General features: G+C 39.5%; 1 protein-coding gene across 1 annotated transcript in view; it reads right to left on the bottom strand.

The window, feature by feature from the left end:
* Nucleotides 1-12,356, bottom strand: part of LOC141014340 (adhesion G-protein coupled receptor G6-like) — a 49,769-nt gene extending 37,413 nt beyond the window's left edge. The window contains exons 1-11 of the mRNA XM_073488079.1: nt 12,301-12,356; nt 12,057-12,154; nt 10,839-11,164; nt 8,411-8,669; nt 6,825-6,908; nt 5,390-5,463; nt 3,762-3,833; nt 3,626-3,663; nt 3,398-3,537; nt 2,057-2,171; nt 316-350 (exon numbers count right to left, since the gene is read on the bottom strand). Of these exons, the coding sequence (XP_073344180.1) occupies nt 316-350; nt 2,057-2,171; nt 3,398-3,537; nt 3,626-3,663; nt 3,762-3,833; nt 5,390-5,463; nt 6,825-6,908; nt 8,411-8,669; nt 10,839-11,164; nt 12,057-12,154; nt 12,301-12,356 (1,297 nt within the window). The remainder of the gene's footprint in view (nt 1-315; nt 351-2,056; nt 2,172-3,397; nt 3,538-3,625; nt 3,664-3,761; nt 3,834-5,389; nt 5,464-6,824; nt 6,909-8,410; nt 8,670-10,838; nt 11,165-12,056; nt 12,155-12,300) is intronic.
* Between the last annotated feature and the right edge of the window lie 446 nt (nt 12,357-12,802).

The raw sequence follows: 12,802 nt of genomic DNA, 5'->3' as shown, positions 1-12,802 counted from the left end.
TCACGCATCAGATGTTTCTATACGATGGAGGTTTGATAATAGTAGAAAAACATAAACCTGCAGACTAACCCATGCGTGTGAGTGGACTTTCATTTGTTATGTCAGGATTGCGGTCAATGAGTTGTTGCACAAGTTTATTCAGGGAGCAATTATCGACAGGTCCAGACATCTCCAGTATCACCATGCAGCTGTACAACCTAGAGACCAGCAGCGAAAAGGTAAAAATATAAATCCACCTTCAGCCTTTCAGCCTTGTTTGTTTAAGAAGCTTTGTTTTGTGTGCACATAGTAGAGAACAGGAAGAAAGGTGTGTACCTCTGATGTGTCCCATGGCATTCCAGATGAGCAGCCTGCATAAAGAAAGCACATGATGATCAACTATAGATCAATTTTTATCAATCAATGTAATTTATGAAGTGCCAAACTGTTTATTCTCTGTAAGATTTACCTGGTAGCGCTGTAAAATCTCTGAATTTTGGCACATTGACCTGAAAACAACAAATTGTCCACATGTGTGAATTATCACCATCAAATCTGATAATTTATGATATTTATTATACTTTTTTAATGTCATTTGCAGCTGAAACACAGGCAAAGTCACCTGGTACCGGCAATTAAAACACAATATAATAGTAGAGGCAAATATGGTCGTTACATGTATAAACTGTAAGTTAGTGTTGTAGTACTCGAGATCGGTCTTGGTCCCGAGACCATTTTTTGAGGTTCTTGGTCTTGTCTTGGAATCGAGGGCATTTTTACTCGGTCTTGTCTCGATCTCGGACTGGGCGGACTCGGGTTTTTTGAACGAGACCGGTCAAGACCACCGCTGATAGGCTTTTTGTCTATGCCTTACTGATAAGAGTGAAAAAGGACCCTCTAAAAAACAGCTAATAACTTCAAATCATTGGTAGTGTAAAGATTTCCCCCAGCTAAAAAAAAAGAAGACTCACATTTTAATTTTTTGTTATGATTTTCCTTTGAAATATATGGTCTTGGTCTTGTCTCGGTCTCGACCTCCAAATGTCTTGGCCTTGTCTCAGTCTCTGTACTCTCTGGTCTCGGTAATGTCTTGGTCTCGGTTGGTGCGGTCTTGACTACAACACTACTGTAAGTGATTCAAAGTGGATGGAGACTTACCCTGCATTTTTACATCTACCAGCTCCTCTCAGTCCTGACAGCTGTCAAATAAAGTTAGAAAGTCAGTCCATAGCATATATACAACAGGAAGTACAGTTCAGTCATACTGTGCTGTACTTACCAAGGATTTAAGGACATTAACCTTAACAGTATCACTGTGAATGTTGATTTTCATGGCGAAAAACTGGCCTGAAGAGACCAAAACACAAAGTAAAGGTAGTCAGGGGCAGTTTAGGACATAATTCTAACACCCACCTTTGTCATGATTCTGGTTTCCTGTTTTATTTTGAAATCTTACTCTCATGTTTATTGTTTTCCTTTTTGTTTCCTCCCATTATTTCATAATATCCTTCATGCTTCAGTTAAAGGAATAGTTCGATATTTTGGGAAATACATTTAAAAGACTGTAGATGAGCAGTGGTGGTTAATGGGGGCAAAGTGCTCAACTTTTTCTTAGCCAGGAAGTCTCTGTGCAAGGTTCATGTTAAAGAATAAGTTATATAACATCTCCCACAGTCAAAGCACAGACAATCACATTTACCAGCTAGCACATTTATATACACAGATAATTTTAGCTTGACATTGCAGTGCAAACGTATGAAGACAGGCAGGGAGTCGGGCTCTTTTTCTTACTTGCAGAGTTACAGAAAGCAGTGCAGTCACAAAAGCGAGGCGCTTCCCCTGAGGCACAGACAAACACAGTTGCAGCAGCAGAACAGACAGTGAATTCTGGTGAATATCATAATAATAATAACGGGTGTCTGTGTTTGATACTCACTGCTGCAGGTTTTTGTCTTAGGCTGTGCAGCTGGGCCGGAGTTTGGCTCTATGACTGAGCTAGTGGATAAACAATGACGAGATAAAGTGTGTGTACAGACGTATGCTCAGTGTGTACACAAAACATTAAAGTATTACTCACCACGTAAGACTGGAGTGTTTGTTTCCCTTACAGATATCATCCAGGGAGGAGGAGGTGGAGGTGCACCTCACGAACCCGCCACCAGAGGGATCCACACCCTCACACAGATCTCGAGCTGATGTGGATAAAGTCAAGATGAAAATGAGTGTTTGTGGGTGTTTTGGGGATTTTTAGAGGATGTTTCCGCAAAGTTTTCCGCAAAGATTGTAACTTAATACATGATTTCGTGTCTATGAACAATGTGTATTTGTCTGTATTCCTGTTGGTGTTTTGCATGTGCACGCAGGTACATAGGTATGTATTTGTATCTGCATACTGTCTTATTCCAAGCGTGGCGGAGTTTGCATGCGTGCAGGATGTTTCTGTTCTAACTTTGTGAGACTCTAAAGCAGAACCGTCCATCCAAATCTAGACATTTACAACATGGCAACACTTCAAACTGCAACTTCCTTTTAATAGACAAACTAACATTGAAGCTGTTTATAAAGGGGCTCTGTGGAACTTCTGTGTTGCGCCGGTGGTTTGTTTGTTAGTGGACATTTCTAAACTAACGTTAGCTACTGTTGCTCTCTGTTAGTGGAGAGACGCACTGAGACGAGGCACTCAGCCCCCAACAGCATTACAAAAATCGTCCACAGGCTTCTTGTTTGATTAAAGGTGCGTTGTGTAAGAATCACCTGTCGAATTCATACTTAAAACAAACAGGGCAGCATATCATAAGAGTAGCCGCTAACTGCTTCCAACTGTGGCTGCCGTTGGCTAGTTAGCTCAGTTAGCCATGCAGCTACCTAGCAGTGAGTTTGGAGCAGCAGGGGATTGTTTGTTTACATCGCTGACACAGGAGCTTTCGACCGGGACGAGCCGGGGATAGCTGGCTAGCATGCTAACTTCAGTAGATATTTTTTAAGCACAAAACATAAATGGATAGAAAATGATAATCAAAACTGTTATTTCTTCACATTCTGTTGATGATTTTTGAAAGTTTTCAACTAAAATTTGCACATATTGCACCTTTTTAAATGACAAATTGTTACAGAGCCCCTTTAAATTTTTTTTACATCACATATATATGCAGGAATAAAAAATGTTTTTATGACTTTTATGGCATTTTTATGACTATGATTACTTATTAATCAATCTAGGTATTTTCTGTTTCTGTGAGTAGCATATAAGCACTACAAAATCCACCTTGTTATATTGTATAAGCCTGTTGTAAAATGATAAAGTAAATGAATCTTCTTCTACATGTAAAGACCTTTATTATACTGTATTTTATGCTAATGTGATCCTTTTTAAACAGTGTTTCTGTGTATGTGTGAAGATCACGAGGTGTGTGCTCACCGACTCTCTCCACCTCTCCTATGATTTCCGCTTGTATTTGTCCGTCTCCAGCTTGCTGCAGTGCAGAGACTCCAGCGCGCTGCAGTTCACACGCTGAGACGGCGTGGCTGAGCTGCAACAGCACGTCGCAGGTCGTATTTCTGAAAACGAAAGTGTCCACACCACTGTGAGGAGGGGAAATCTGAAGGATATGTAGTTGAACACATAAATCTACCGACATGCTGTTACCTTATGTTATTCTGTTCCTTGCAGTTCACCTCTTCTACCTGCAGAGAGAGAGAAGTTGCAGTCATTTCTTGTTTTTATGGGAGAGATTTAATTCTGAAAAGTGAGAAGGTGCTGCCTGTTTCTGGGGCAGACTGACCTGAAGTTGTCTATCATGCCGACAGAAATCCATAAAGCCCGTTTGGTTGTGGCAGCCAAACACATTTGACACCTGAGTGACAGATGGAGAGACAGAGGCAGACAGATGCTGACACAGTTTGGGAGGTGACGGGAGCCCAACATATCCAGTTTTGAATATTAGGACAGAGACAAATGTTTTGTTGCATTTGTTCTGCGCTCCATCACTTCGGATTGAAAATGAAGCTGAGTGAGGTCTAAGTCGTGACTTGTAGATACAAACCAGAGGCACACTGTAGAAAATGTTCACACACAGTTCACCAATTTTAAGGGCCCAGAATAAATTGCATCAAAAGAGGCGGTTTGATATAAATTATTCCAATATCTTACATTTTTGTTTGTACAAAGCAGAGACAACGCCAGGGGAAATTGCCGCTGTCTATGATTTGATTTCAGCTCTTCGTTCTCCCTTCATAGTAACACTGTGAGGACGCCAAAAATTGGAAATCACATACATATTGTAGCTTTGTCACAATAATGAATAACAAATCTTTTGCAATCAGAGACTTGGCTTTTTTTCCCCGATACATGAACGAAACTCCAAATCAGGAAGTTAGAGCCTTCTGTACGGGAGCTCCTGTCACTGATGAATGAAAGTCATTGTAAGCTCAGGTGAGAATCATAGTATGTTACTAAAATTACAACCTGTACTCAAGTTAAAAACTGTGGTTATATAGGCCAACGTTTGTGCTGACCAGCAACAGACTGAACTGAGGAAAGTCAGAAGAAAAGCCACAATGTTATGGACAATCCCACTGAGCAAAAACAAATCCAAAAGACCTCTTTCAATGTCTTCAAGTACTAAATAGCCACCATGACTGTTGTACTATAATATTTTTAGATTATTACTGCTAGTATTTTTACGGTTATTGCTATAAACATGTTTTCTTGTATATTTTCATATGAATGTGTAAAGTAACTGCTAGAAAACAGCATGAGATAAAATTACTAGTAAGTCAAAATTTGTACTTAAGTGTAAATACTTGAGTAAATGTACTTAGTTACATTCTTCCACTGCACAGTCTTCTTCTATAAGCACAACGATGCTTTAAATAAAGACAAGACAACCAAACAGATTATGAGGGTTAAACTTGAGGTGAAAATTCACGCTGTTGATTCCAGTTTAGAGCTGGATGATTAATCAAAGAATTGTTCTGTTTATAAAAAGAGAAAATAAAGGAAAAATCACAAATTCCCGGATAATATCATCATCAAATGTCTTGTCTGTCCAACTAACAGCCCAAAAACCAAAGTTCAGCACATTCAGCACAAAGACTCACAGTCACCATTAAGTCAGTTACACCCTTTAAATCCAACAGTGCTGAAGTACAAAGGCATGTGTTACTGTCCTACTTCTTGAGGGTGTGAATAGTATAGACACACACTTATACTGTAAGAATGTCTGACGGTCCCAGTCAGAATTAAGTTCTGGTTCATCACAGGGTTGGAATGTTCTTCTCCTTCAAACTAATCCTCAGCCGGCAAGACTTGTTTGTGGTAAGCTGACATTTAAAAGTTATTAAAGGAATGACACAATGACAGGCAGAGATGTAAAGGTTCAAGAGAGACGCGGCAGATCTTCACTCTCACCAGGTTTTTGACATCTTGTTCAGTCTTACTGCCCCTTGTGACCGTCACACTTATGGACATCCAGAAGTAAGCACCTGCGGACAAAAAGCAAAGTCGTAACCCCACAAATGAGCCTGAATGAAGCGCTGTGATTGGACTAAAGGTGGAAGATTCTTACTTTTATTGGAACAGAGTTGGCTGATGTTACAGTTCACTAATGACAACCCTAAAACAGAAGAAACAGATTGTTAAAGAAAAATGTGAAAAGCAGGTTCAGTTTCAGGATTGTATATATGAATCTATGCAAATGTACAACCAAACTTTCTGGTTCTCGTCAGTTCTCCTGTACAATATTTTATTATAATTAAATATAATAAAGTTAAATTGAGAATGTGAATTCAGTTGGAGATTATGTTTTCTTTAAAAACACAAATGATGGACAAAGCTGTAAGAAAATAGGCCCAAATTGAAATTATCCTTAAAATCTTGGTTACTAATCATCATTTACAGATACTATAATGTGATACTATGAGCATAATGATCTAAATTCACAAAAGGTAGGCCCAAATTTGATTTACCATTAGATTTCTGTTACTTTTTATCATTTACTGACATAATAATGTTGTCAAAGCTGACAGAAATGAAGAACAAAACAATAAACAGCGTTTTTTTTTATCATTTACTGACATAATATGATTCAGTCTTTACCGTTCCATGAAGTTTGTTTTTGTAATTACTCACTAGTCTGTGTCTAAATGGTGTTTTCTACCGATAAATGCTCTCATTCGCAGGAAGTGCTTTAATTTCTATCAGCAGCAGCCGTTTGCAAAGTGGCTGCTGATAACTGCAGCTGAGAAGATAAACAAATGAGCATCACATGCAGGAACAACCAGGGGAAAGAGATACCGGTGAACTCACAGCTGCTTTGAATGCTCTAAACATGCAACAAGTGTCCAACGTATTTGGATACCAATATTGATGTTGAGTGATGAAGTACATATTTAAAATAAACAACATGGGTGTATTGAATGACATAAGTATATAAAGTCAGGTACAGGCGAGAAGGCTGCCAAGCCACTGACCACTGTTCAAGACTACGTTTCTGCATTTGTGAGCGTGACACCGCAGGATGTTTTTAAGGAGAGCTCGTGACAACATCTAGTCGTGTTTGTGGCAGCAAAAAATAGATATTTCTGAGGAGAAGTTGATACATTTCCAGCTATGTTTGTGTTGATTAAAACAGGTATTTTAATCCAAAATATAATCTTTTCTGAGCCCTAACCGAGTGGTTTTTGTGCCTAAACCTAACCGGGAACCTATGAACGGGACATAATAATCTTATTAAATGTGCCAATATACTCGTAAACTTCCTGCTAAACAGCATACTACTATAATTACTATGTAGCTCATACTACTGTACAACACAATCAGGATCTGGATTTGGTGCGTCACTCACCTGTGAGCTGTGATTTCTGGTTGCGCATGTGAGTCGGTGGTGTTGCTATGACAGGACTTGAGGTAGTTGGAGTTGAAGGCACTTCTGGTAACAGAAAGAAGGAAGAAGGACGTCAATCAGAAGGAAATATTATAATATAGATAATTAGATTATAATCATTATTGTCTCAAAGTGATGCTGCTTACCAGGTTGAGGCCAAGACCGTCTATATCCAGTTGTTATAGCTGAAACAGTAAATGTATTTTAAGAGTGTGGTGGACATGTACTTTCAAATCTATCTTTATTTTTGTTACAGTGACTTTTTGAACAGCTGTGTAACATCTCTCTATTCAAAAATTATTACATTGTTCGCAGTTGAAGTTTCTGCAAACCACTGATACGTTCACATTTGTATATGTCACAGGCTCCGTACCATATTAACATTTGTACAAAATGTGTATAACATTAGATGTTTATGACCTGACTTTAATAACAGAAGGTGGAGGAGATGATGGTGGACTTACAGCCTGTGTTTCAACTTTTGTAAGAGTGACACCACTGGATATTTTTAAAAACAGGCAACAAAAAAACGATATTTTTATAAGATATATATCGTTATCTTGACATGAGACTGTATACCATCTGAGATTTGGGATTTAGTTATATCATGATGTGTTATAAGTGTTGTCTTTGCCTGGTTTGAAAGGCTGCATCACAGTAGGGGGTTGTCACTTATTTACCTTGACCAACTTAGTCATTATATCCACATTACTGATATTTTGTTAAAGTACCAATAGTCTTCCCTACAATATCCACACAACATATGGTGGTATTTGGTCAAAAATGTTGTGATATTTGATGTTGTCGCCCAGTCCAGGCATTTATGAAGTGTTTTTGAGGACATTTTAAAACATAGTATATACATTGTGTATCCTGATATAGCCTAAAAAATATTACGATATTATTTTAAGGCTATCCAGCCAAGCCGTAACGGGAATTCGGGACATTTTCAGGCGTGTTTGAGGCGACCAAAATTAAAAAAACGTCCTTGTGCGTACTTTTACCTTTCCCCTCATTCGTCCTACTAAATGCAGACATTTGCAGGCATGTACAGATACATATATACATTCAGACAAATGCATACAGCATGCATGGAAGTGTGTAAGTCACGTGAATACACACCCATTTTAACACGTTTCTCAGCACCTGCCCCACGTCTCAACCGTCTGTGCTCTACAAGACATATGAAAACATGCAGCATTCAACATCCAACATGCTCTAAAAACATGCAAACTGCCGTGTGAAGACGAGTGTTAGAGAGGAAAACTTCACTGAAATGCTATCATGAGTGAAATGTTCTGCATGCACTATTATTGCTTCACACCCAGGAGGAATGTTACATCAGATGATACCAGAATAATAGTTTCTCCGCAGTTCTCGGGAGCTATAAGACATAATCTGATGAGTATTATTTGAAAAAGACACATTTCATGCTTAAATAGATAGAACAGGCTGAAGAGATCAACACTAAGTCTTTGCATTCTGTTATAAATACAACTATAATTAGTTTGGAAACTCATCCATGCATAAGATCAAATGTGTCTCACCACACAGAAGGTAAGGGTCTCTCTGTCTGGCCTCGGGACTGGTCATGCCCCAGAACTTAGCGTTCCAGCCGATCACAGTGCCGTCCTCGCACAAACCGTGGTGACCCACGTCCGGCCACATGCGGAACAGGTACAGCTCCACCTTTCCGAGCACGGCTCCCGGGGGTCGGTCTCTGGGACGGCAGCCCAGCCACAAGGTGCCGGAGGGGGGGATGGCCCGGGCGATGACCGTCCTCTCTGCCACCAGATTCCCATTGACCTGAAACATTGAAAAAATAAAGGAATGAAGAGTTCAAAAGTTTGACTCCTGCAATATCTGAGGCCACACTGCCACTAAATTTGGTGTAGTTTATTAAAGGATAACTCTGTTTTAAAACAACTTGGGGCTTATTTTTATTGGTTTTCCTTCGTCTTAGCCGTCATTTCTACCAGTTGTAATTAGATTATACCCTCCAAGTTCAGTGCTAAGATCTGGGATGATGGTGACATTGCTGGAAATTAATTTAAGATGGCAAGACCCATGTTGTTTCATAGTTTCAACTTCCAGATTGAACTGTGACCTTCTGACAAATATCAGCAATACTTTTGGTGAGTACAATTTAATTTTACGACTCATGGCTGGGGAGCTTTGGAGGAGCTCTGAGCGAGGATGCGCAGGTGTATCCTTTGCATAAATCTTTTTACGGCGAGTCGAAAAAGCTGGGATGCAAATAAAAATGTTGTATAACTTAGATGATCTAAGATGATCAATCACAATTAAACTGTCTACACCATCTGTGTGGCGCCTCATAAAAAAACGCCGTTCTAAACACATTCCTTCATGAGTACACATACTTACATAAAATACAGCAGTATAACAAAACAATGAACACAGTCTTTTGCCATAAGAAAAATGACCATATAGGTCGACTGTGAAAGAATTACGACCCATATTCACCTTTCTTGTTACGTCGGGACCTCCAGTGAGCAGTAGTAATTATCATAGCTATCGTCAACTGTAGTATAAAGAGTGAGATCGTCCACATAGAGAGGAGGTCAGCACAGAAGGTCGGGCCAAGCACAAGACGTTCACCCCAGAGTTATTTAAACATACTAAAATCTAAAAACCACAATGTTTTCCTAAACCTAACCAAAAAGCGAGCATACGACAACGGTCCAGTGTTTCTGTTGCTGGTATGCTGTGTCAGGGATGTTGTTTCGGGAGTGACTGGGGATCAACAAACTCAGTCGTTTAAGTAGAAGGATGTGCTGATGCACAGATGATGCAGCTGTGCTACACCTCATATTTAATTCATGTCACTTCTGATCGCTCAGGAGCACCGGCCTCGTCCACCTGTCTTTTTTTAAGTGCTGTTGAATCAGCTGCTGTAGTTCACACACCTGTCATACAAACATCCATTTGCTGCAGGTGTCCATCTTTTCCCTCGCAAATGCACTGGGATGCATTTAGAGAGGAAGTCAGGAATACCATATCTTCATCCATGTTGATATAGCTGAGAACAGTCGTACAGTGTCTATTTTTATGATCTGTGAGGTACTTTACTGTGTCAAAAATCTTCTCAGCTTAACTGCAGATATCTCAGAGTGCCTGTCTGAAATGTTGGACAGTGAATTGTTTTGTCTTTCATTCCAAACCCCACCTACAACCACAGCTGTGTTACAAGAACAACATACTGAGCTGTGTGAACAATCTAGTTCTGCAAACACTATTATGTTGTGTAGACCTCAGGGCATACTCAGTGGTGAATATGTGCTACATAAGTACTCATATACTTTAACATTTTCAAAGCAGGGTGTTTTTATTATGGTACCCTTTTACTTAATATACCTAATATAAAGAGCAGCCACTCTTTTCGTGCTTGCATACTAGCTGGTAAAGCTAACAGCTAGCTAGAAAATAACTTTAAACAATAACCTGAAGAAAAGACTTCAAACATCTTAGTTTTGTTGTGTTAGATGTTAGCATGCTGGCATTAGCATTTAGCTCAAAGCAGCTATACCTAAGTACAGCCACAGCACTGCTAGCATATTAGACTTTTTAGCTTTTTATATTACTATGGCTACTTTTTTATGGGTCTTAAATTTCTTAAGAAGTTAATTAAGTAGTTTTAGATAGACTAAACATGCTAACAAGACAACACCACTACCAAGACTGTAGAGCTTTGGCTACCAAAGTGTGCTATTTAAGCTTAAAATCATCTTCATTTGCAAGAGAAAAAAAAACCTTTTCGCAAAATTAAATTCAATATTTAAAAGTCTGTATCCCCCTCTCTTTCACTATTTTATAGGTTAATGTTTTCCAAATGACCATGTTAGCAATAAAAAATGGATAATTAATCCCTAAAGAAAATAAGGTATGCAACAAGGTGGGTTGGCGCTTTGTTAGCCTCCTCCTCCATTGAGTGTAATAGTACACTATAAGTGTTACCTCCAGGCTAAAGGAGTTGCGCCGTACGTCCCTCCTCAGACAAACCCTGTGCCAGTGTTGCGGGAACAGCTGGAGAGGAAATCGGTGTCGGACCCTCAGCAGCCACCCGTATAGTGCCTCGTCATCTCCCTCCAGACCCAGTTCAGGTCTGGGCGCATGGACTGAGCTGTAAGAGAAGGCCACCCAGGCTCCGGGGACAACAACGCGGATGTCGACGCACACAGTCATCTGAAAGAGGAGCGGCATGGCGGCCCTGTCCTGCAGGGTCCAGTGGTCCTCACAGCCATTTAATACTGCTTTGGTGTCGGCCAGGAAATAGCCAACCGCTGGAATGGATGAAAAACAAGAGACAGTTTATTCACGGTTTTCGTAACATCTAACACCATCAAATGCTAGCTGTTGTCTAACTGTAGCTATAACGGGTTATCAAATACATTGTTTTATCTATAAAATGGCTGATGACCCTCTTAAATTTCCTCATCTGACATTCACTCTACTATTAGCTCTGTTTTGACGGAAATATCTGTTTTTTTAGCGGCTAAAGTCGCTAACTTTGTTGGTCATTTGATGCTAGTTGAAAAACCACAACAAAGAGATAAAAGATGCTAAACTTTATAATTCTGCATGGATTTATTTATGAATATACCTTTCACGTGACACAATGTCATTTTGATTTACTGTTAAAATGTACAAAGATTGCTTAATGCTGCTTTAAATAAAAGTATTTAGTCCAGCCATTAGCCTAATGTTAGCTAGCATAGCTGACCTTTAAGTTTGAACTGAGTTGAAGTATACAGCTAATACATAATCGTAAGCTAACAGCTGCCAGAACAGTGATTAATTTAACCTAGCCATACTAGATAGCCAATGCATAATGCTAAGCTACCAGTAAAACCAAAAGCTGAAAGAAAAAACTTAAAATATTTTAGTTTTGTTTTATCGTCCATTTTCTAGCCAAAACCTTGCCAATGCTAATGGCATGCTGACATTAGCATTTAGCTCAAAGCAGCAATGTCGAAGAAGACTACAGCCTCACAGAGCTGCTAGCATGTAGCTTTAGACTTTAAGTCTCACATAGCGTGCTATTTAAAGTTAAAAGCCTCTTCAGTTCCCTAAATCAAACTCAGTATTTTAAACTGTGTAACCACTTCTCTTTAATTATTATATAACATGTGAAACTCTGTCTCCTTTCGTTTTCGTGTGTAAATCATTAATTACCTCTGGGTGAAGTAGCTGCCAGCAGCCACAGCCAGATGACTAGAGGGAAAGTTCGCGTCCATCTCCGCTGTCGTTCAAAGCCGAGGTCATACATCCTCCTGGAGACAAAAGGTGGCTTTAATCCACAAGACACGAGACATCCTCCTCTATAACTTGTTACGGCTCTGACATTTAAATTTCGTTCCAAGCTTTGTTCGTGTGAACAAAAACAAAATGCGTTTGTTTGCCAGCTTCCTCTTCTCACCTTACCCTCCGTGCGGTCCGTGTTTTGTAGGTGTGGATGTGATCACAGTGTATCATTGGTTCAGTGGGGGAATTAAACAGTATTTCTCCTTTTCAAGCAGGTAAACTGACACGAAACTAAGATTATCTGAGGCTTTGTCCGCACTGACGGATTGACTGCAGGGCAGGGGTGGGCAAAGCAGATTGGGTTACACCTCACTGCATTCACACCTTCATAAATTACAGGTTATTGTTGCATGTGTCTTGCTTGTACTGTAAAATTGAGGTAATACAGTATACAGCTACACAAGTATTGTACCTTTTTCCACCATGGTTAGTTCAAAAAACAACCCCTTTAGTCTCTTATCCTCTACTAGCACCTCAAATATAACAGTAGTTGGCTCAGAGGTACCTTTTAAAGTTATTTTTACCATTCAGAAATATTGTTCTTTCTGTGAAATCCTATTTTTAACGTGCAAACAATAGAAGCAATCGTTGTGTGTCTACATTATTCTGTAATACAG

This window comes from Pagrus major, chromosome 19, assembly GCF_040436345.1.
Source record: "Pagrus major chromosome 19, Pma_NU_1.0".
NCBI lineage: Eukaryota > Metazoa > Chordata > Actinopteri > Spariformes > Sparidae > Pagrus > Pagrus major.
The sequence above is the reverse complement of the archived record's forward strand: the minus strand, read 5'-3'. Positions and strand labels throughout refer to the sequence as shown.